The 25,768-nt window shown below is 39.1% G+C and overlaps 1 protein-coding gene across 6 annotated transcripts in view; it reads right to left on the bottom strand.

Moving 5' to 3' along the window:
• GALNT7 (polypeptide N-acetylgalactosaminyltransferase 7) overlaps window positions 1–25,768 on the bottom strand; it is a 155,189-nt gene that overhangs the window by 20,080 nt on the left and 109,341 nt on the right. For 4 of the 6 annotated variants that reach the window (XM_003310602.7, XM_063809993.1, XM_063809994.1 and 1 more), the window contains 5 exons: window positions 11,613–11,779; window positions 8,362–8,492; window positions 8,046–8,125; window positions 5,587–5,769; window positions 1,720–1,837 (listed from right to left, as the gene is read on the bottom strand). In XM_003310602.7, coding sequence (XP_003310650.1) covers window positions 1,720–1,837; window positions 5,587–5,769; window positions 8,046–8,125; window positions 8,362–8,492; window positions 11,613–11,779 — 679 coding nt within the window. Of the gene's footprint in view, window positions 1–1,719; window positions 1,838–5,586; window positions 5,770–5,909; window positions 6,093–8,045; window positions 8,126–8,361; window positions 8,493–11,612; window positions 11,780–25,768 lie in introns of all 6 variants that reach the window. The other 2 variants (XM_009448579.5, XM_063809995.1) reach the window with 1 other exon arrangement.

Here is a 25,768-nt window from a genome sequence, read left to right as displayed (position 1 = left end):
TAAACTAAACAAATCCTAAAATAATTTGCTTTTAAAAGCTCATGTAACAACCAAGAAGGCAACAGGGAATACAGTATTAATAATAAACTGCTACTAAGGGTCCTCTTACTGTGTACTCATAGCCCCTAGCAACTTTCTCCCAATGTAACCTTGCAAAGTCATGTGGATTCTTTATTCCTAACTCATTAATCATTTCCATTGCTAATATATTTCCTACTTGGGTGATTATTATAATAAACTCCTAACTGGCTTCTTCACCTTCAGCTTCTCTCTACTCAACTATCCTTATTTATAGCAAGAGATTATTATAGCTGAAGGGCAGCTTTGGGTCATGTTATTCCCTTGCTTAATATCTTTGATCGTTCTCCACTGCTTATCAAATTAAATAAAAATCTCTTAACTCAGCTTTAAAGGCTCTCTTCAATATGGCCCTAATACACCTTCCCATTTTATCTTCTTAGATGTCTTCCTTATTCATGTTGCTTGATTCTGCCAAAGTGTGCTCCTTGCTGTTCTGTGAATATGTTCCTTGTGTTCTCTTCTTTGTACTTTTCCCCAGGCTACTTGCTTAGAAGTCCCCCTCCCATCCCTTATCTGTGCTTACTAACATCATACCCATCTTCCTACTTCTGCCGCAAATTCTGCATCTAGCATAATGCTCGCTCTTTCTTTTTTTTTTTTTGAGACGGAGTCTCGCTCTGTCCCCCAGGCTGGAGTGCAGTGGTGCGATCTCGGCTCACTACAATCTCCGCCTCCAGATTCAAGCAATTCCCCTGCCTCAGCCTCCCGAGTATCTGGGACTACAGGTGTGCACCACCACACCCGGCTAATTTTTTGTATTTTAGTAGAGATGGGGTTTCACCATGTTGGCTAGGATGGTCTCGATCTCTTGACCTCGTGATCCGCCCATGTTGGCCTCCCAAAGTGCTGGGTTTATAGGCATGAGCCACCGCGCCTGGCCGACGCTATTTTTTAAGCACACCAACTGAATGCCATTCTGCCTTCTTGTATTATGAATTTAAGTATAATTCTAATATCTTCTTATCAAGTTCCTTGAGAGCAACAACTGGTTTACTCCTCTTCTATCCCTCACAGTGCTACGCACAGGACATTTAAGACGAGAGGTAATGAATACCTGTTTAACTCAAACTCTGATATAGTTCTCTCTCTCTTTCTTTTGGAAAATGGGGGTAGGAATAGGGGTTGAGGTGGGGGCTGGAGCATGGAAGATAGTATTGCTCCCAGACTGCTTTAACAACAGGGTAGGTGCTGCAGGAAGACAGCGCCAAAGTCAGCCTGAGGATGCAGTCATTGTGGGGCTCTGCTTCTGTCTTGAATCATGTCCTACAGTGATAAAGGGTGACTGTGTCAGTGGGTGGTCAACTGTGGCCCTAACGCATGCAGATTCTTCCAAGGGCTTCTATAATAAAAAGCTCCAATATATAGAAAGTTGGGGTGTGGGGGTAGATATTTTCATTTCTAAAGCTTGCTAGCCACAATTTTGAGCTGAGCCCTGTAAATATATGGTAAGTTTGGAGCTTGCATTTTGCCTTATTTTTTCCTCAAAGGCATCCATTTTCATTAAATCATTCTATACAATTTGGAGAAATGCATGATATAATTGTGGGCTTTTTTCCCCCACAAAAAACTAGCTTTATCTGAAAGCCACAGAAGTTAGTAACGACTTGGAGAATTCCATCTGTTGAAATAAAATGTTACCTTGTATGAGATCTCAAAGTTTTCACCACCCCAAATCTGGAGACCTGGATCATAGAGACCCAATTCAAAGAAGAACTCTCGTTCAATGGCAAATAATCCCCCAGCCATGGCTGGAGACCTAAGAAAAAGAAACACTGCAATAACCATTACAGACAAACCCCCAATAACCCTTCACCAATAGGCAAGAAGCCTTGTAGAATACAGCCTGAAAATGCATAGAAGAGACAAAACTGATGGCCAAACATTAAGAAATTATAAAGCCTTTACAAAAAAAGAAAAAAATCTGTTCATAATTCCCTAACGAATTTACCACAATTTCTAACTGAAACTATAGTTCATTACAAAATAGAGCATTGTTTGAGTTCACCATTAGAGGGCGCCTTGGTACCTCTGTGGATTTAAAAATTAAGCCTTAGTTTTAGTTAAAATAGAATTTTCTCTTTCACTCTTAAAAACACTGAGCCATACAGCCGTGGTCTGCTAACTGCTCCTGCATTGATTTATGAGTCATTCTTGGGTGAACAAAACCATACACCATGGAAGTAGTCTGTCATTTTTTAATTTTATAGCTCAGGGGCTCGCCAAATAACAGTGTAAATCATTGTAGAACAACCACAGTTCATTCAGAGTTTGCAAATGTAGCACAGAAATGACACAGGAGAATTAGATATAGATATTTACTGTGCCAGGAGGTAGGAATGCAAAAGGGTGACCTGTGTATCTGTGGGGCTTCTTGAGTGGATCTTAAATTGGACACTTTTTAGGTCCAAGAGAAAAAAGATTTGGTGGCTTCTTAGGGACAAGTCACTCCCACCATTGGGAGAAATTACAGCAGAATTTATCTTGCTCCCTGCTCCCCTCCCCTGAACAATTAATTACTAATCCATCATGATTCTTAAATTTTAGGGTATTCAGTATTATTAGGGTAACTTCATCATCATACATAATATTCAATCTACTCAAATAGGTTCAATGGAACCTATTTCAAGGTTCCATTGATTCTACCTTGAAAAAAAAATCTTTTTTTTTGAGACATAGTCTCACTCTATGGCCCAGCCTGGAGTACAGTGGCATGATTGCAGCTCACTGCAGTCTTGACCTTCTAGGCTCAAGCAGTCCTCCCACCTCAGCCTCCTGAGTAGCTGGGACTACAAGCGCACACCAACACATCCAGCTACCTTTTTATGTATTTTGTAGAGATGGGGTTTCGCCATGTTGCTCAGACTGGTCTAGAACTCCTGGGCTCAAAAGTTCCACCTGCCTAGGCCTCCCTAAGTGCTAGGATTATAGGCATGAGCCACCGCACCCAGCCTTGAAAATACATCTTGAATCTGCTGACTTATTTCCAACTTCACTGCCACCAGCCTAGACCAGGCCAACACTGCTTGGACTTTCCAATATCTCCCGAGCTTGTGTCCTTTATTGTCTTCTGCCCCCTGCTCAAGGCTAATCACACAGGGGCCAGAGCAGACTCCTCCACATGCGCCTGCATGATACCAGCCTCTCCCGGCTCTCTGGGCTCACCATGGTCTCTCTTCCCGTTGAGTCCTTCACGGCTCTGCTCCCACCGGGAACGTGCCAGCCTCCTTTCTGTCTTAAGGCCTTCATTCATGTTATTCACGATCCTGAAATGTTCCTTCTCCTTTTCCACAGAATTGGTCCCTCATCCTTCAGGTCTCAGCCTAAATGACACTTTGTCAGAAGGGCCTTTCCTGATCTCCCAAGCTGGATTAGGTTCATCTTTCCATAAACTCATGTACTCTGTGATTTTTCTTCATACTACTTATCACAGCTGCTGTTCCAGAGTTTTGTTTGTTTTGTGAGACAGGGTCTCACTCTGTTGCCCAGGCTGCAGTACAGTGGCACAATCATTGTTCACTGAAGCCTTGAACTCCTGGGCTCAAGCAATCCCTCTGCCTCAGTCTCCTGAGTTGCTGGGACTACAGGCACGTGCCACCACACCAGGCTAATGTTAGGGTTATTTATGTAGTTATCTGTTTAATTTCTGTCTGACTCACTGTATTTTAAATTCAGTGAGGAAACATATCTTTAAAAATGTATCCCCAGAAAACAGTGCTTGGCATACAGTAAGCACTCAATAAACGTTCGTTGCGTGGATAATGAATCAAGAAATATTTTCAATACTAGAAGAAAATAGCATCAGAAAAAAGTTGTTCTCTCATGCTTTTTCTTCTTAAAATATGCTGCCTAACACAGTAACAACACTATTACATTTTAGGTGATATTTTCATGTCACCTTTATTTAACTGTCATTTAAGATTATTCCATTATAGCTGTGTCTTTTTTTGTTTTTGTTTTTGAGACCAAGTCTTACTCTGTTGCCCAGGCTGGAGTGCAATGGCGTGATCCTGACTCACTGTAACCTCCACCTCCCAGGTTCAAGCGATTCTCCTGCCTCAGCCTCCCAAGTAGCTGGGATTACAGGCACACACCACCACGCCCAGCTAATTTTGTATATTTAGTAGAAATGGGGTTTCACCATGTTAGCAAGGCTGATCTCGAACTCCTGACCTCTGGTGATCCGCCTGCCTCGGCCTCCCAAAGTGCTGGGATTACAGGTGTGAGCCACCTTGCCCGGCAGCTGGGTTTATTTTCTTCAAATATATTCCCATTCATCTCAGTATATACTTGAAAATGCATCTTAACATGGTCACCAGTGAGTTAATTAACAGATAACCTCCCTTTAATTTTTCTAGGTCACTTTAAAAATTTTCTTTACTGGCCTATGGAATTAACAGAAATATAAATTTGCTCAGCACCCTTTATTTTTTTTCTCCCACAGTTATTTGTTAAGTTAAGCACGTAAGCAGTTGATTCCTGGACTATTCTGAATAAGAAATTTACCAAAAAAAATTTGGTAAATGTCCAATTAAGCTACTATGATTAATTAAGTGCTATAACTTCTTTATGTTTGCCATTCAGTATCTTGATATCATGACATGCCCAAATCCCACAGCGTTTCCATAACATTGGAAGCACCTTCCCAAAACAGAGTTCTAACATTATCAGCAGTGTAACAGGGAGAGAGAGACCAAAAGCAGAACCATAGGATCAGAAATATAAGATTAGACACATTCAGGAGAAGGCTATACTAACACTTGAGCAAACATTTCATTTGGGGTCACTTTTTACAGAGACAGTAAAATGTTCTAATTACAAGATCAAAAGAAGAGAGTAGCATAAGTTGTTCTACTGAAAGAACCACAAGAAGGGACAAAAGCTGATTTTTGAATAGAGTTTTCTTTTAATCAATCACTTTTCTGAGAATGAAGCAATAAAGGATTCTATGTAACATTTTTTAAAGTCATGTATTGTGATTCATCAGATTTAACTAGTACAAAATTAGTATTTGAGAGTTAACATAACAGCAAAAGGGGAGAAAAACCCAGAAATCTCTGGCTAGTGCCCTTCATTGTTAACATTATACCCACGGCATGAACGTGGAAATAAAAGTCTTGGTTGGATTAAAGTAATTTATGTATTTTAAATTTATAGAATGACACTGTCATCAAAAGAATAAAATTTGATGTCTAATCCAGTAGGACAGGATAACTAAGATTTTCTTTTTTTTTCACTTGTACGTGGAACAAATGCCATATTACATTATTTTTCTTTCCCCAATGAAAGTGTGTACGTCTCAGTAGTGGACATCACATTTAGGGTAAAAGCAATTACAATGGAGCAAATGGAGCAGATTGAAAGCTCTGAAACAGTATAACGGAAGATGTTCTTTCAGAATCTGAGACAACATCTACAGTTTTAATAACGAATCTTTAGCTTGGCAAGAGGTTAATAGGTTAGCAGCAACTGGAGAAAAGAAAAATATGTAAGTGATTTAGTGATTACCGATATGGTTCAGTTTTTGTCTTTCTCAGTCTCTTCTCTTGAGTGGTCAGAGGCACCCGTTTCCAGAGCATACTCCAATCCCATGCTCCTCGGGCATACCCATCTTCATCACCACCCCCTTGGGGTATAATTTCATATGTGTTGCCATTTATGACATCTATAAGCGGCACAGTGCAAATGGTTCTGTATTGTGTTGACGATGGCAGCAAAGATCAAATGGAAGCGTATGTATGGACCCACACATTTATACGAGTTCATGGGGAAGAAAAAAAAAAGAACTTAGATAAACATTCAACATAAGAAAATAAAGTAATAGTCTTTACCGATAAGGTTCAGTTTTATGTTTTCTTTTGGCCTTTTCCTTGTGGCTTAGAGGAATACGTTTCCATAGTAAACTCCAGTCCCAGGCCCCTCTGGCAAAACCATCTTCATCCCCACCTTGCTGTGGTTCAATGGAATAATCATTCCCATCTATGTAATCTATTAGAGGCACAGTACATGTAGTTCTGAAACATTTACAGAAAATGAAAAAGCATTTAAGAACCCAAGACTAGTTCAGCATGCCTAACTACGTTATCTCTTTTTGTTGTTGATTTGTTTGTGCACTAGGGGACTTTAATATCTAATGGGAAATAGAGTAAATGAATGTCCCATAAAAGCCAAAAAGCCTGTTTACGTAAGGGCAGGAGAGAGGAGGCTTCCCCCTAGGCTTACAGACAAATGTCAGGGACAAAGAACTATATTACTGAGCTTAATAGAGTTTTCTCCTTTTCACTTTGGTCCTAAAGGCAACTTTCTTTTGGTAATTTTACCTTATTTATAAGATTTTCTCGCCTGTTATTTTCCCTATCACCCATGAAAAAGCTCACGTGTGCGTGTGCATGCGTGTGCGTGTGTGTGGGGTCACAGATAGTACTTGCCACATTCTTAGCGGTTCTCTCAACCCTTTGTTGCTTTCTATTTCTTGGGAACAGTTATGAAAATGTGTTTCTGTACTTTTACTTGATCTTCCTCACTCCTCTAACTGCAGAAAACAGCTTTTATTGCAAAACAAAAAAAAAAAAGGTATTGTTGCTTTAAAAAAAAAAAGCAAAAAAAATCCCTCAAAACTTGCTGAAGAACTTCAGAAGTGGTCTGAGAATTTGGAACAAAAAATCTCTTATATTTGGGCTTCACGAAAATGCTAGTACTCTATAACCAATTAGATGTCAAAGTGACATTACAAAGATTATCTGGTACCCTGCTTGTTGCAATGTTCATCTCGTCAGAAAGGATTTTAAAATCTATTTTCCTAAAATGAAAATGACAGCTTTTTATATCCAGGTCAAGCTGCTTTTCAGAAGTTTAAAAACCAAGGAAAAGGGAAAACCTACAGCGCTTAGAACTTTAATATGGGGGAAGTAAAGTCCAGAAAGATGCTTCCTTCTCTCCAGAGTGTGAACTGGAGGGTCATTGTCAGATTCGTGGAATCTGCCACTGGAATCTGGAAAACCACTTCCTCACTGCCCAGAAGCCTGCTGGTATTCACCTAGAGAAAGTTACCTGACACTTGGTCAGTTAACTGTCCTCACTTATGATTTTCACATTCCTAAATACATGGTGCAGTGTAAACTTTCCCAGGGAGGCCTTGGTCTGACAGTTTATTAGCTCTCTGATTTGGGGAAAATTACTTAATTTCTCTAAGCCTCAGTATCCTCTTCAGTCAAATGGGGCTAATAATCTCTATCTTGCAGGGTTGCTGTGAGGATTAAATTAGACAGCATGTGAAAAATGTTCATGTTTGGCCTTCACATTAAATCCTCTCATGATTAAATCCTCCAAAGTTCTGCCTTTGATTCATGCCATTTGCCATTTGCCACATGGACGTGTTTTATTTTCCTAATTATGGACTAGAAGCAAGGAAGGCTTTTGGAGATAGAAAACTGATGGTGCCCTATGTTGTTTTAGACATTTCTGGAAATTTAATGGTGATTGTCACAATTCCATGGAATAGTTGTCTATTTCTAAACTTTAAAGTTTCTATAGGAACCCAAAACCTTGACACAAGTAACACCTGGTCTTTACTATTGAAAGTACTAATTTAAAAGGCACAAAAATCAACAGGTATAATATCAAAGCATGGTTCCTCAAGTGTTTAGAACTCTCACCCCAGTTTAGAGGGAGCAATTCATATAACTCTTAGAGAAAGTGCCTGGAGATAGAGGGGTCTTAATAACCCAACCACAAAATGATTCTTGAGTGAGGAACCCTAGGTTTCTCCCAAATGCCAGACTGCCTACATTTAAATCAGTCCACAGTATCAGTCTAGCTCCACCCAAGGAAAGAAATAGATGAGGGATAACACTAAAGCACACTCGATGCACTGAATGGAGCTGGAATCAAAGGATGAAAATATTATTTGCCCTTCTAGGACAAGGTTTACTTTCAACCAGGAAAGAAAAAAAGCAAGGTAATGTTACCTGTCCTTAGATATGGGAGCTACAAGTGGTGCATACCAGTTAACTGCCACCTCACAGTGGGCATCAAGGTATATCAAAACCTTAAAAAAAAGAGGCAGGTGAAAGAATACTCCTCATATACGTTACATCATATATTACACACAATTTAAAATTAGATGCTAATAAAAATTAGCATTATAGTCAATTCTGACACATAAGTTATCTGTTTAAGCCAGCATTCTCATTTCAATTAAAAAAACTGAAGAATGATTAAAAATGTTATGATTTAGTTACCAAACCCAAAATGTTGACACTGTAGATATCAAATGCTTCCTACCTGTCCAAGTTTAGCCTTCTGAGCACCAATACTTCGTGCTTGAATTAAACCTTCCCTTTTTTCATTTCGAAATACCTTCACTAGGCCATTCCACAGCTTAATATATTCATCCAGTTTTTCTTTTAAGTGTTCTGTTAAGAAAAATCAATTGATATTATAAATTAGACTAATAGAAACCAATTAGTTATTATTTTTCTCAGGAAACAAGAATAAAGGTGCATTGGGTAGACAGTAATTTTACATGGACCAGATTGCACGTTTTATCAAGAAGGAAGGCGAAGTATATTATTTAAGTTAATTTTGAGTTTACTATGCCTACAGAGAACTGGTTAGTCTGAGAATTATCAAACACCCTTCTAAACAATGATTATTCGAATTGACAGTTAAGGTTTTAAGACATATTAAAATTTTTGTTCCTGTTCACATGTTAATGTCAAATCTGAACGCTTTCAGGAACAACATTTTGTTTGCTGTTGGCAGAAGCAATGGTTAGGGTTTCTGAAGATGCACTGCCTACTAACAATACTATACAATTTCACTGGAATCCACACAGGGTATAGGTTATTTAACATTTGTTTCTGGGACATCTTTCCCCAACCACAATCAGTGCTGAAAGCTGTAACCTTGGTGTGATGAATATGGTTCCCACCAAGTTGGCAAATAAGAAAAAAATCTCATTTTCTCTTTATCTTAAGCATCAAGTGTATAATTACACATTATAAATATAATTCTAATTATACATACATATATGTATATATGTGTTTGTAATTTAGTAGAGGAAGTTTTGTGTTATAAAAACCAGACACATTTGGCAAAGTTTCCATCTTTGGCTTCCCATTACAAGAGAACAGCTTTTGTTTGTATCACTATAAGCCCATGAAATTAGCTCACCACGGTCAGAATGAGCTGCAGATCATTTAAAAGATGCTTCTTGAGGACACACAAATTGTTTTAAAATTGTTTAAAAATTTGGCCCATGAATATGCAATCACAGGAAAATTGCTGTATTTAGAGATGAGTTAGTGGCTAAATGGGCAAATCAGACTGTATACTTAATATTTTACTCATTTTAGGGCATTTATTATTAGTAAGATACACGTGGGTATCTGGAATTGAGAAAAAAAACTTTCTATTTTGGTACCCAGTTTTAATAAGTATTATAAATAAAATTCTCGTGCTTAATCATGTTTTTTCCCCTCAGAAAACCTGAGTAATTTTCCCTTCAACTTAAAAAAAAAAAAAGCCTTTATCCTCTTTTTTTTAAAGTTCAGTGCAGTCCTAAATTATTTTTTTAAAGCCTTTTTGAATTCCATTAGGAGGATTTTTTGCATATACAAGTTAAACACATCTTAAGTTTTTATGGACAGAAATGAATTGATGGCCTATGTTTCAAGTTTAGATTCTTGGTTACCATGGACCAAAGGGGGAAATGGTGCATCCAATACCTTCTGGCTTCCTTGTATTTCACACTGTGGTACACTGTGTTAAGGGCTCAAAATATTCACTGCCCTTCCTTGGATGAAAATTATCCTCCCTAACCCACTGACTGCAGGTTAGGACATATGTGACTTGCCTTGGTCAACAAGATGCGGGTGGAAATGACATCAGTCACGCGCACAGAAGCATTAAGAGGCCGCTTGTGTATGTCTTCTTTCCCACTGCCCCTCTGCAGGCAGTGTCTGAGCTGAGGCTGCTCTGCACGCCTGGGTCCTGTGGTGAGGATGGGGTGCAGAGCTAGGCTGACCCACAAGGACCGTGTAGTTTGAGCAAAAGCTAACCCTTTGTTGGGCGAGCCACTGAGAGTGTGGGTTTGCTTTTACTTCGGCCCAACTCAGCCGCAGTTAGCTGATGCACACGTATGTGAGGAATTTGCTCCAGTTAAAAGCTCCAAACCTTTATAGAGGATACTGTGATGCCCAGAAACCCAAGTGCTATTATTACGAGTTAGCTCCTTTTATATGCATTTAGTCGTTAAAAGAAAAATCTTTATCTTAAAAGTTTTACTTTCTGAATATATTAGGGAAAGTACACACCAAATTATCACTCAAGTCTGATTAACCAAACAGTATATAATTTTACTAAGGATAGGACTGAGATTTTCAGGTAGTTTTGAAATTGAAAAAACTAATTAAAGCTGTACTTTCATTCAAGGGTAGCCCAAACTTCTCTGCCTACTCCAAACTCAAGGGACCTGCATGATTGTCTTCATTAGAGATTTGTAAAAGAAGTAAAGATAAAAAAAAGACAACAGTAAAAAAATACAGAATACTCTGAGGTCCGAAATTGTGTTCTTTTCTTTGGCAAAGCAGTTATTTTAGGATGCTAAATACCTTTTGGTGTATCTTCACTTTTTTTAGGATATGATAAACTTTTACTGGTATTAATAATATAGAGGTTCTTAAAATTAGTAAAATTGGGCGATTTTGAAAAGTTATTTTATACATTTAGATTTTTGTTCATCTCAATTATTATTGTACCAACAATATCATTTGTCTTGAGATAGAAATAGTATTTTAATGAAAACATTACTGTCATAGAAATTTGCAACAAAGATGGACATAAACAAAATGAACATACATAAAATGTTGTGCCTAAAAGCTTTTAGATTTGACATTAACATGAGAACTGAAGAAAAGTTTTAAAGTATCTTAAAGCCTCTACTCTAAAGGCATTTGATATGACTAAATATTTTAAAGCTATACATTCTCTAGGATACTTAAAAATGATTAGTTAATAAAAGGATCAGCTGCACAGAGATGAAAGGAAAAATAGGCCATATTTCTATTTATTCGTGCTAACATATGTGTACAGTTTCAAGATTCTAATCATGTCCTTGCAAAACCAGCAAAGGTTTATCCAGACTGCAAGAATTCTCAATTAAATTTTGGAGGAAGCTTTTTTATAAAGCCATTTTGAACGATATTTTCATGCTACCTATGTTTATCTTCGCTTCTAACATTATAATCAGTGGTATACTTTCACTGAATTTTTGTGTACAACCAAATTTTTGTGTACTACTTGTATTCTCTGAGCGTGTAAAATGGACATAATGATATCCACTGAAAGGATTACTGTTAGTATTAAACAAAATAACTCACATACAATGCTTGGCACAGTGTCAACTTGTTGATAACAGATGCTATCAATAGATGCTATTAATTTTTTAAAGCTAATTATTTTGAAATCACATTTTTGCAATCATTCATGCTTAACTTATTTTATAGACAAAATGTGAGTTTTACAGCCATTACCTTTATTACTGAAATCGTCAATTAACACAATTTCTGCTAAATATTTCCTTGGAGTCCTTTTAATTACACTGTGGACTGTTCTCATGAGGGTTGACCATCCTTCATTATGGAAGACAATGACAACGCTCGAAGTGAGCAAGTTTTCATCATAATGCCAATACTTGCATCTGTAAAGAGAAAATTTCATCATATTTACTTACAGGTAATCTATACTGCTTGGCTCCAAGCTGACTATATTTTCTGATTGGATTACATATTATCGACTTAACTATGGTAAGTGAATGAAATATAGCCTTCAAAATTTAACAGAAACGCAAGATAAAAGAGAGAAGCTGTTATGAGATAAAGTTACTCCTAGGTAAAGCTACTGCACAACCAATACTTATTCTGTAATAAAAAGACTTAATTTGTGAATTTATGCTGAGGACGCTTAAGATAGTATTTACAGCTATCGGGTGGTTGGCTTTTTTTTTTTTTTCATGACCTGGACCTTAGTTTATTTTCCTTTTTGAAATGAGCTTTTGGCACAAGAGATTTATTTCACTTGCTAAATAAACCATTATATTACTGCGTTTGAAAGCTAAACACACTATATTACTATGTTTTACTAAAATATTCAGAAAAATATTAAACACATTGACCTGAGGCATATAGCAAGCATTCAGAAATTTACTGTGGAATGAACAAAGTGATAATATTGTTTAGAGCTTTTAAATTAGCTAAAGAGCTTAGTTGTTCTACACAACTATTTGAAACAACTGTAGCAGGAGTACAGTTTCCAGAAGCCTCTTCCTAAATAGAAGAAACCCCAAACAGGGACTGGTAAAGACTCATTTTGATTCTGAAAGAGTACTTTGCAGTGTAACCCAAAGTTGGGAGGGACCAAACACTCTTTCAGGATAAGTTCAAAAACACAGTAGTAGGGAAAAGCAGATCTTGTAGGAAGATGTAATGTTTCTGGAGAGAAACTGAAGCAGGCAGAGCAAGGTATGCCTAATTTTAGATGGGTGAGGATAATAATCTCCCCAAACAAACTCTAACCCAGATGGGGACTCAGGCAACATTTTTCTTCTTCTGACTCTAACTACTGGGCTTAAAACAGCAGAACTGGGTGAGAAAGACAGCAATTTTGATTTACAACAGACACCAGAACTGGTGAAAATACGTAAAACATGAAAGGAAATTTGGGACTTGCTTCTAAGGCAGAAGATAGCAACTTGGGGAAAAGGGCAAGATAGAAACTTCGAATGGGAGACAGGACGGAGTTAGAAACATCAAGGGGCTGAAGGAGGGAGGAAAAGGGTGGGGTGAAGGTGACAGAAGGTGGTGAGGGGCCCCTTTGCTGTCCTAGGGACCTCCATTTGGGGAACATCTGCAGGCCTTGTGTTCTTACAGAGGACAGGGGACAACAGAGCTGGAATAGAGCATAATTTTGTGTTGTGTGTTGTATAATGTTTCCATCTCCTTTCACCAATGTATAGTTTAGAAATAATAATTCAAAAAATGTAAACCAGGTTGTGTGCCAGAATAACTCTATTGGTATGTATTTTTCTTACTTATATTCTTTGTCTTAAGAATTACAAAGTAATGCATAGTTTCTTGTACAAAATTCAAACAACATAGAAGTTTATGACGTAAAGGTGAAAGTTCCCTCCCTGCCTCTCTTCAGCAGGTTTTGTCACATTCAATCCTCTTGTTCCCTCCAGATTTTCCACCTCTCCTTAAAAGAGCTTCTACTTCCCTTTTCTGAGGAGGAGAGATATCCCCTAGTAGATGTCAAATCTCATCTCCTAGAGGAAATCATTGTTAATAGTTGGCTGTATATAGTTTTTAAGATTTTGTCTACTCATGTAGACATGTCTGGTATGTATATAGAAGAATACATGTTCAGATGAGTACGTATAGACTTTTCTCCCATGTGAGCATGTATAAGACTTACATAATTCTTTTAATAAGAATGAAAACATTATAATAATGTTTCAATACATTATTGAATATTCCATAGTATGGCTGTTCCATAGTAGGGCTGTTCTATAGTCTACTGAATTACTTCCTTATTGATGGGCATTTCTGGTGATTTCATAATAATGTTTCAATAATCATCCTTTTGTATATACCTCTATGCCCTTGCATAGAAATCTTTCCTACAAAATTTTCAAGACTGTAAGCTCATTAAAGACAGGAGCCTCAGCTATTTTGCTCACTACCATATTCCCAGCATATAACACGTAACAGCGGCTCCATAGTTCTTTCCTGAATTGCTTTGGGGATAATATTTTTGAAATGCCTCTTATATTTTGTTCTCAGTAATGTCTATTCTCCACCCCACAATCTTTCTACTTTGAGATACCCTCTAGAACTGAGGCAGAAGGAAAGGAAAAATCAGTTGGGGCAAACTCAGACTGCAGAAATGGTCTGCCTGAAAAGTCACAGCAACAGGTAAAATTAAAACAACCTGGGAAAAAAAAAAAAAAAAAAACTCAGGCTACACCTGCACACAGATAAGCAGACATGGTCCAGTACAGAAGCCCTTTGTTCTTTCCATAATTAGTGAGCTCTCAGGAAAAAGTTTCCTCCCCTTTTCAGGCATATACATGGTGGGCTCCATGGAAACTGGTACAGGGAGGATGGGGGCTTACCTAAAACAAACTCACAGTTAAACAAGAGAAGCAGCACTTTGTGCTTGCCTAGAGGCATACCCACAGCTGCATAAGATAAGGGGAATTGCACAGACAGCTTTACTGATAAGAGAAGTTGCTCAAACTGCTACAGAGATGAGAAGAGTTTCTTACAAAAGCTTTTGGATTTAGCTGTAACTCGGCAATCCACTTGGACTCCCCTCTCTGCTGTGGAGCATTTCTTCTCTCTCTTATTAAATTTTTGCTCCACCCCCACCCTTGTGTCCATGCTCAATTTTCTTGGACGCAGGACAAAGAAGCCAGGTGCTAGTTCAGAGAACAAGAAACTGCTACATTACAGTGCATTGGCAAAACTACAACATATTTAGGTGCAGGAAGAAGGGATCATCAGAAGGGTGAGTAAGAGCAGACCTTAACCCTTTTACTTTCATTTCTGAGGTTTCTTGTCTATTCCAATCCAGTTTCCTTTCACAAAGGGCCCAGACATTGCATGGGATTGGAAGGAGGTCCTAGGGCAACTGAAGGTTTCTGGCTGGGGCTACCCCTCAGTATTATCTCCAGTCCCCGACAGCCGTCAGGGTGCTGGCACAAGGACCTCCAGTCTTTTCCTGCTGCATTTTCCTTCTTTCTTTTCATGGCTATCATGCCTCTTATCCCTTCTTTCTATGCAATGTTACAGGTGTTTTTGCAGCCTAGAGATAGAGTCTTGCTGGGTAGAGTCAGTCCTGATTACTAAGACACCAACTGACAAACACAACAACTCTTTGAGTTACATTCCTGATTACTAAGACAAAGAGTTGTTGTGTTTGTGATTTCCTGGAGACAGGGGAAATTCAAGATCAGTTTAAATTTTCACCTAGTAAGGGCTTTTTGTCCTCAATGATAGACATTGATGGCACTATATAAGGGGATATTTCACCCCAAGTGAATATCCTCTTCCCTCTCCATTTGGATTGTTTCCTTCTCCTTTTGGGTTATTTCTTCCTCCACGTAAAAGCTCAGCACTGCCCAATGAATTTAAACAGTTTCTTTATGAGACAAGTTAATTTTATTCTGCTGGGGACAGCCTATTAAACCCCAAACCTCTCTAACTTCTGCCTGGAGAGATGGAGTCAGTTTTTACCTAACATCTCAGATCCTACAGCGCCACCTAGTGGAATGGGATTTTTTTCTCCATGGGGAGTCTTGCTGGCTGTTTGTCGAAAACCTCTAGTTCCTCAATTCCCCTCTCTCCTATGTCCCTCTATTAGGGACCAGGCTCCATGACCTATCTGTAAATATCAAAGCTCCATCTTTAACAGTCAAGAGGACAGCCATTCAATTCATATGTTCTTTTTTGAGGCACCTGTTCTACATCCAACTACACTGGCATTTAAACAAAAAGGGGATTTTATATTTGGAAGTCAATTGGTCCCATTCTCTGGGATTTCAGTGTTTCACTAGGGCCATAGCAAGGGAAGCCAGAGATAATATTAAAAGACTTCCTCCATTCCATTAAAATGTCTTGCCCAAATACAATCTCTCCTGGACCCTTAGGGTACCCTGGGAACCTTATGGGCAAAGTAGGTCTAGGAAACCAGCAAGGGTGAAGGGCCAAAGCCATAAGCAGATGAGCATGACTAGTTATGCTGACTAGCTTCTCCAGGACCATAAATGAAGGTCATACTTGCAAACATGGGGCGGCACCTATGAAGGATGGTCACTGGGACCCAAAGGACAGGAGGAAGGGGGTGAAGGGGGATGCCCCTCCAGCCTTTCCCTCCATCTTGGGTCACTCTGAAGAGAAGGAGACTGAGGGATGCCTCTTCTCTTGCCTCTTTTCTACATGGATAACACCCCATCTTCAAGTCTGCACTACCCCTGAGTGCAGCCTGGATCTCCTTTAGTCCTCAGACCCTAAAGTTCACTCGGGGCAAGCCCCAACTTCACTGCTGTATAGAGGCCTTCCAAGATTTAACCCAAGTATTTAAACTCTCCTGGATGTTCCAGGGATGGAGAAGCAAGTGGGGAAAATACCAGTGCCCTTGGAGGACCATAAATGGGACCATGATGATAGCATCAGAAAATGGGGAAGGAAACTCTTTCAAATGTGTATATTGGAGAACTTGCAGGGGATTAGAGCCAAACCTATTAACTCTTCCAAGCTTTCCATGATAGTCCAAAAGCTAAATAAAAATCCTTAAACCTTTTTATTCAATAAAGAACAGGTTTATTACTCAGACAGCCCTTAATATGGGAAGGAAGTTGCTGAAACAGGCCCTGTCCAAAGATCTAATTTTTCTCACCCTCGAGTTGAAACTTTGCAGTATGTAAATAACACTCTCCTCTGTCCCCCAACCAAGGAAGTCTCAGGGAGGCACTGAGGCTCTCTTCAGTTTCTTAGCTGAAAGGGGATATAGGGCCTCAAAATCTAAAGCTTGGCTCTGTCAGACTTCAGTGAAGTACCTAGGTCTAGTCTTATCAGAAGGGACCAGAGCATCAGGTGAAGAAAGGATGCCCATTTCCTTTAACAGTTGAGGGGATTCTTAGGCATTAGTGGATTTTGCAGACTGTGTGTACCTGGATACCGTGAAATAGCTTGCCCTTTATACCACCTCATAACGAAACTCAAGCAGTTAAAACTCACTCACTAACTTGGGAACCTACCTTTAACCAACTAAAGCAAGCCTTACTTAAAGCATCAACCCCCAGTCTTCCCAAAGGAAAAGCATTCAGTCTCTATGCTTCAGAAAAGAAGGAAATGGCCCTGGGAATTTTGGCTGAAGCTTGAGGTCCTGCTCAACAGCCAGTGGGTTACCTAAGTGAGGAACTTAACTTGGTGGCTAAAGGCTGGTTAGCCTGCCTCTAAGCAGTTACAATGGCAGCTTTGTTGGTGCCAGAGGCCACTGGGTTACCCATGGGAAACAACTGTTTACAACCCATACAATATAGCAGGAGTGCTGCCCTCTAAGGAAAGTCCCTGGCTAACAGACAATCGCCTCCTTAACTATCAAGCTTTGCTACTGGAGGGATCTGTGGTCCAGAGGAAAACCTGCCCTTGCTAGAGCCAAGCCATTTTCTCCCAAAGGAAACTGGAGAACTTGAACATGATTGTGAAAAGGTAGTGGTGCAAACCAGTAAAAGGAATGATGAAGATCACTGTTTACATTCTCTGTAAAATTTTAGTTAATGAAAAAGGATTTTCTTAAAGAATGCTCAGCTTACCTCAAAGTGGATATCCGAGCTATGGGTATATGTAAAAGGCCTTTATGTTTTTCTCTTCATATATCTTGTTTTTCTGGAAAAGGTTTTTTTTGTTGTTGTTTTTTTTCAGTCAACTGAATTACTTTTTTCCACTGTGTCTTATCATTCTTGATGCATACATGAAAGGCCCTAGAATGACTTCTGGTGGCCTGGGACTCCCTGGGAAATAGATTAAGGTGCCACAAATCCCATTTTGGAGAAATCCCTGTTTTCCTCATGGAACCCCTGGAATTAGAGGTGGATAAGCCCCTCTCAACATCTGTCTTTGTCTTCTGGCTGTGCTTGTTTATTAAGCCCTGAAAACTGTATTCATAGCCCTGTTCTTAAAAGGGCTCCACCCTGAGCTGCTGGATCTTCTTCTGACTGTCTGTGTAGTCATACATGTGATATATATATGAAGTCTATAAAAAGGCCAATTAATTGGCCTAAGAAAAATAAGCACTGAAATAAAATATTTTGCAGTAAAAGTAAAAGCTGTGGTACCTTTCAGTTCATATGACTTTAATATTTAAAATAAAAACAGACAAGAATTATTGGTAAAATACAAACGTCCTCAAGGTGTAAAAATGTGGTCTAATTTATTATGCAGGTCAGATACTAGCTTTGCTAAATGTTTTAAGGTTGCAAACTGCTTCTTTGGCCTTTTAAAAACTGTCAACTTGCCTGCTTCACAATTAGTATGGTCTGGGAACAAATAGAAGTGACGATGCTCCTAACTACGCTGAAAGGAATCAGACTTTATCTGTACCTAGCACATACTTAATAACAACTTACCAGGCTTTACATTAAAGTTAAAAATTGCTAAGAGTTACCATTATGACATGTAATTGAGACTACTGAACATGGATTTGCATGCAAGGTGTGTAAAAACAGCAAAATGTGTTTTTAGTTAAAAGATTATAAGAAGGCATGGAAATGTCCATTTTGCCTAGGGATAAAGGATTGTCTTAAATTAGATAAAATAAAGCAGAAGGTTTAAGCAAATTGTGAAAAGACTGTAAATATTAATCTTGCAAAGGAAACTATGTGTGTGAACATATTGACTAAATTCAAAAGGGTATTATATATTTTTTTCTGTAAATTAAACTTTGAAATAAAAGCACAACAAGGTTTTCTTACGATGCTGACCTACTCTTTAGCAAAACTTGTAAAGGATTATAAAATAACAATACAAAAAATGTATGTAAAAATCTCACCTCATGGTCAAACTGGTTAAGATTGAATAGGATTGTCTATAAGGCTTCATTAAAACTGGGGTTAACATTAATAGTAGACTAATGCAAGGGTGAAATTTGGCTCTCTATTCATGTAGTAATAAGGGCTAATGAAAAGGTTTTTTTTTTGTTTTTTTTTTTCAAATTTTTGAGTCATTGTTTTGGCAAAACAAATGACTTATGGTAAAATTTTGTTTCATAATATCCAGTGTTTTAAGCCTCTAACATATTTCACAGGCTTCCCAAAATTAAACTTCAGTTTCAAGGTTGTCTTTCCTGACCACTTGCTTTTGGGTGCTACAAAGGGTCCCTGGAGCATGCTGAAGAGAGGTAAACAGGATTATTTAACATGTTTAGGTACATGGGATTGCCAAAATGATGTCTAATATTCTTCAGGTTATGTTTTAGGGAAAAATATTAACATATGTCCAAAATTGTATGGGATGTCTAAGGTTCTAATGTCTGAATATGTGCTATCAATCACAATTAAGGTTGTTATGTTGGGTTATTGTATGCCACAGAAATAACCAAATTTGTCAATCATGTTCTTGACTGTAACCACCCTGGACATTTTGTCATTTACAGACAATTGTTGTCTTATTTTAATCTTCTTCAAAAAATGGTTTATAATCACTGTGGAACTTTAATAGGTACTCTTGAATGTAGGTTTCTGATAATAGAAAAATGTAAAGGACTCATGAAAAGCTGAAATATTTACAAATATTAAGCAGAACAAGAGTTAACGGAATGGACTAACCTAATAGAAAACTAAATGAATCTTTTTGATTTTTGCTTTGAACACTGCTAATTCTTGTTTTGTTTTTCAGAGTCAAGGAAACTTTCTTTCAAATTAGCTAGAGCTTTTAACAACTAAGTAAGGTATACTCCTGTGAACAAAATTTGGAACATGTTTGTTTCTCTCTGCCTGGTTTCTCTAGAATTCAGAAACTGGTTGTAAGTATTCTTGACTTATAACAATATAGTTGTTTGCATCAGTGCAATAAGAATCTACTTTATTTTGCAACAAAACACAATTGGAAAAACTGGTTGTTTTACCAAGGCTTTGACTGAAAGGGTGTGTTTCCCTTTAAAGAGTCAAGTTGGACTTGCAGAGCCAGTAAAAGCCTCCTGGAAAACCGGCCTCATACCTTGTCTACGCAGCCCCTGTACAGGGTTCCTAACCTGCGGTGAGTGAAGAATGTCACTTTCTTTTTTTTTTTTTTTTTTCAGACAGAGTTTCGCTCTGTCGCCCAGGCCGAGTGCAGTGGCATGATCTTGGCTCACAACCTCCACCTCCCAGGCTCCAGGGATTCTCCTGCTTCAGCCTCCCAAGTAGCCGGGATTATGGGTGCCTGCCACCACGCCCAGCTAATTCTTGTATTTTCCATAGAGATGGGGTTTTGCCATGTTGGTCTGGCTGGTCTTGAACTCCTGACCTCAGGTGATCTGCCTGTCTTGGGCTCCCAAAGCGCTGGGATTAGAGGCATGACCACGTCTAGATCGGCTTTAGAAAGTCCTATCTAAGATTCCTTGTGGAACAAAGTTCCATCAAAGCCAATCTAAAAGGCCTATGTAAAAATAAGGTTTCTTGCTGCACTTATGTAAATAATCAGACCAAGTTTAAAACTAAAGTCTATTTTGCAAACAACTCAGTCCTATCATGATTTGTTTTTAACAAAAAGGAGGACTGGAGAGAGGGAAATTATGTTTCAAAACTTATCATACAGTGGTCATTAATTTCTAGTCTCATTAGTTATTTTTAAGTTCTTGCCTACATTTTAGACTAACCCTGCTTATTCCTGTAAACCAACCAGCCATCTCTGGCTGCAGCTCAGAGGAGACAGAAAGGGATGGGTAATGTCAAAATCTGGAACAATATTCTAGCTCTGGGCAATTATCCTACAAATTCTGCCAGGTAATAAGAGTAAATAAAGTGCCCCCATAACCTGGAGGTTTCCTTTTTGGGGAAGGTCAAACCAAGGAAGCTAACCAAAGCCAAGCCCCATACACCCAATCTTAACAGACGTAACTATAGCCACCAGTTATCAGGGCATGTCAGCAGCGTCATGATTTTTAAGCTGTCCTTACCTCCTTCCTTGTCTCATTATGTTGTCTAATAACCCAAATTGGTTTTTTTCATCTAGAGGCCATCAAGCTCCAAATGGTAAAGTAAATGGAACCACACATTAAACGCACCTTTTTTCTGAGGACCCTTAAACCAGCCTCGGGAGGAATCCTAGCTGCTGTTCCTCACACAATGCTCCTCTCCAGCAAGAAATAGCCAGAAAGATCAATGCCCAATCTCCCTAACAGCAGTTAGAGTTCCCACTTCTGAAGTGGGGAATGAGGGTGAGGGAAAAGAAAAATCAGTTGGGGCAAACTTAGAGTGTAGAAGCGGTCTGCCTGAAAAGTCACAGCAATGGGCAAAAACAAAACAATCTGGGACAAAAACTCAGGCTGCACCTGCACACAGAGAAGCAGACAGCGTCCAGAAAAGAAGCCGTTTGTTCTTTGTGTAATTAGCAAGCTCCCAGGAAAAAGTTTCCTCCCCTTTTGAGGCATATACATGGTGGGCTCCATGGACACTTGCACAGGGAAGACGGGGGCTTACCTAAAACAAACCCACAGTTATACAAAAAAGAGAAGTGGCGCTTTGTGCTTGCCTAGAGACATACCCACAGCTGCATAAGATAAGGGGAGTTGCACAGACAGCTTTACTGATAGGAGAAGTTACTCAAACTGCTACAGAGATGAGAAGAGTTTCTTACAAAAGCTTCTGGAGTCAGCTGTAACTCGGCAATCCACTCGGACTCCCCTCTCCGCTGCGAAGTGCTTTCTTTCGCTTATTAAACTTTCACTCCACCCCCACCCTTGTGTCCGTGTTCCTTAATTTTTTTGGATGCAGGACAAAGAACCCCGGCTACTTGTTCAGACAACGAGAAACCGCTACTTTAAGGTGCACTGGCAAAACTGCAACAGAACAAGTCTACATGGCTCCACATTCTGTGGAGGAGGACATGTTCCTCTTCCACAGAAAAGGGAAGTAGAAGCTCTTCTACTAGGGAGAGGTAGAAAATCTGGAGGGAACAAGGGGATAGAAGGTAACAAAAGCAGATGAAGGAACGGATTTGTGCGCAGCCTCCATTTCCCAGCTTTGGAGGAGACTATCCAATAGAAGGTGGTTGCCATGTGAAAGAGAAACCATGCTGAAGTGTACTTGGGCAGGAGACCTAGAGACAACTTCCCTTTCCACATCTGCTGTGCAGTCTCCCTTGGCTGTAGGGTGCAGCCAGGGAGCCCAGACGTTTCCACATGCTTCCAGTGGGGAACATGGATGGTAGCTAAGAGTTGAGAGCCAGTGGCCTGCCAGGGGTCACAGTAATAAGGAATAGGATGACATGTGGCAACTCTATGGGATGGAAGGCTTAAGACACGACAGGCTCTTGTAGACAAGCGGGCTTCAGAGGATCCACAGTACCAGTGAGGGCCAAAATGGAGATAAGTCCCCAAAGTGGGTCTGGTGAGGAAAGGACCGTTGGTCCCAAAGGCAGCAAGAGAACTGAATAGAAGTTACTGCAGCAGGGGTTCCTTCAGCAGCAGATGAAAGGGTGCCAGTATACCCGGGAAGACAGGCACACCTACCCAGAACCAGGAGGAGGCAGCAGAGACAGAGGTAAGCAGGCCAGAACCACCTAAAACATGTTCCTCAAGGGTGCACAATCCTCCTGTCACCAGGATGCTAGAGAGAAAAGGAAGAGAGGAAAAGAGACCGTCTGGAGCACAGAAACAGCCCAGAGAGGGAGTCTGAATTTTGGGCCGACTGGATTGGACACTTATCCCAAATGAAAGCTTCAGCCCAACACAAATTGAGCTACCTTCAATTACAAGCTTTCATTTGCCACCGTCAACCTGAAGGCAGGATCTTAAAGTTTAGCTCTTTTCTGGTTTGTCATTGTGAGATGAAGCCACTGGGTAGAGCACACAGAAGTAGTATTTATAATACACAAAGCCTTGATATTAGGATTTAGTAAGAAAGAAATGCCCATTGTATTGAGGTAAAACCCCCTATTCTGCATCATTCCTCTCACTTTACTGGTGTAGAATTTGTAATAAGTTCTAATAAGAAGGACAGCATTTAAATGGATGGGCCCTGATATATATTTTTGACTAATTTCTCCTCTTTGGTATCTCATTTCCCAAGAAAGCTTTAAAATCCTCTAACACCAAGGACAGTACTGGTTCAGCTACATTGTAGAACTGCTCTGATCACATATACTCACGTTCAGATTACAGGCTTGCAATGATTAGAGTTATTCTTAGAGTAATTTTACAGAATATTTTCAGGGTAGCTATCTGGGTCAGGTGCTTGGCATTAGCAGAAAATATGAGAATAATGAATTTCCATAGTGATTTTCCAATAACTTAAAAAATAGATTTCAAAAATAAAAATGAAATGTCTCACTTGCATTTTCTCTGTATCAGCTATGTTTTTAACATCTGTAGTTTAATATAAAACCTTGTTATATTTAGACTTCATCAATAAATAATATCTAATTCAGCAGACTATGAAAAACGTAACATTTTGAGGCTGCGAGTCCCTGCACTCAATATACACTATCATTAATCTACAATAATGTGTGTGTGCATGCTTTTGTGTATTTGGTGTGTGGAAGTTACTCATCTCTCGCTCCTCTTAAAGGTTGTTTCTTACTTTTAGACCATTCACTAGGACTCTCAAGACAAAGAGTCATTTTTGATTCTCTCCCCTTAATTCTGAAGTAAATATAACCAGGAAGATTCTTTAGGCATAGGAAACAAATCCTCAATTTGAGAAACACTGATTTTTTTTAACTATCCTTTTTTTTTTTCCTTTTTATTGAGACAGAGTCTCGCTCTATCACCCAGCTGGAGTGCAGTGGCGTGATCTTGCCTCACTGCAACCTCTGCCACCCGGGTTCAAGTGATTCTTGTGCCTCAGCCCCCCGAAGAGCTGGGACTACAGGTACACGCCACCACACCTGGCTAACTTTTTTGTTTCGCTATGTTGGCCAGGCTGGTCTCGAACTCCTGACCTCAGGTGATCCATCTGCCTCAGCCTCCCAAAGTGCTGGGATTACAGTCGTGAGCCACCATGCCCGGCCTCCATTTTTATTTTATAATAAATTGAGGACCTTTCCTGCTTTCATCTAAAACCTCTTTTGCTCATTTTCATCATAAAAGGAAGTGGAAAAATGCTTACAATTTATAAGAAACAGTGCTGACACTTGAATATGTTACTAATGTAGAATACAAAGTTTAATTTAGCATTCAGAAATCAATATACATTTTCAGTGAAAAGACAGTTTATCACTTGATATAGTTTGGATGTTTACCCCCCACAAATCTCATGTTAAAATGTAGTCCCCAGTGTTGGAGGTGGGGCCTGGTGGGAGGTGATTTGATCGTGGGGGCGGATTTCTCATGTTTAGAACCATCCTCTTGGTGCTCTCCTCACAACAGTGAGTTCTGGTGAGATTTGGTTGTTTAAAAATGTGTAGCTCACCCTCCACTCTCTCTTGCTGTCAGTCTCACCATGTGAGACCTTCTCCCCCTTTGCCTTCTGCCATGATTGTAAGCTTCCTGAGGCCTCCCCCAAAGCCAGGCATATGTCAGTGCCATGCTTGTACAGCCTGCAGAACCATGAGCCAATTAAACCTCTTTTCTTCATAAATTACCCGGTCTCCGTTATTCCTTTACAGCAATGCAAGAATGGCCTAATACATCACTGTTAAACCCAGTTATCAAAATCAATAGACTGAGGGGAGTGAATTTTACCCAAGTGTTCAGTTTCTATGGACATTGGTTGGAATGACACAAAGTATGCTCCTTGGGAACACGGTATGGTAGATTTTATTCCATACAGTGCATTACACATAGCAAAATAAAAAATCTAAGCTTCGAAAGAAATTTATAGGTTAAAATTCCTCATTATCCCTCTCTGGAAATGCCCCATTTTGTCAACGTCTTTCCCAAAAAGGACTGCTACAATAATTCAGATGTGGAATGGACAATATATGAGATCAATGCTACGACTCTTAGTCTGGATATAATTCCTTTAAAAGTATAATCTAAAATTATATTGGCACTGTATTTTTGCAACTATATCATATTGCTATCTCACAATTCCCTAAAATTTTTCTCCCCAAATTACTATTAAGTCCAATGTTTCCCATTTTATATTTCAGCAGTTGAACTTAGTATAAAATACCATGTTTACATTTATTGCATTTTATATTGTTGGTTTAGGTGCATGTTCCAGCAGGTTCTGCCCTCTTTGGTTTTTGTCATTTGTTGTGTATAACCATCCCTCCCAGTTTTCTATGTTGAAAATTGGACTAATATGATTCCACTTTATCTACTGTTTATATGGAGGAATATGAGGTCAAATACTGTTTTAAAGCTATGTGTTTTCCCTGAGAGGTTGATATCACTCCATTTATCAATTTCACCTAATTGCACTATCATTCAAACTATATTTATTTCTCTTCTCCACGGGGATCTGAAGACTTTACTCAAATATCTTGCTAACTCACACTGCATGAGGTATCTATCACACAGTCTCCTGGTCTACTAAGGTAAACACATGTCTTCTTTTAGGTATAGCTGTGACTTTGGTCTGACTCTTTTTCATAGCCCCATGCTGGTACCTAGTGATGGCTACTTTTTAAATATGTTTAAACGATCTCCCTTAAGTACTGTGTATCAGTGACAAGTTTCCAAGAACAAGTTTTCTCTCTCCCCTTTGAAAAATATAAGATAGTATTTTCCCACCTCCAGTTTCCTAAAATTTCTCCTCTTCTCTCCAGTACCTGAGGATTACTGACAGTACTTCCTCTCAAACTCATCTGGTAAGTTCCTCAATAGCTGGTGCTGTAAGAGGCTTTAAAGGCTTTAACAAATCTAGTGCACTCTTAAGATATCACTTATAATACTTTCAATATGGAAATCACTCCTGCAGATAACTAAGAAGGAAACAAAAAAGTATTGCACATCTGTCTTTCTTCTCATACGTTAAAATCAT

Source organism: Pan troglodytes, chromosome 3 (genome assembly GCF_028858775.2).
Source record: "Pan troglodytes isolate AG18354 chromosome 3, NHGRI_mPanTro3-v2.0_pri, whole genome shotgun sequence".
Lineage (NCBI taxonomy): Eukaryota > Metazoa > Chordata > Mammalia > Primates > Hominidae > Pan > Pan troglodytes.
This window is presented reverse-complemented; position numbering and strand designations above follow the sequence as displayed.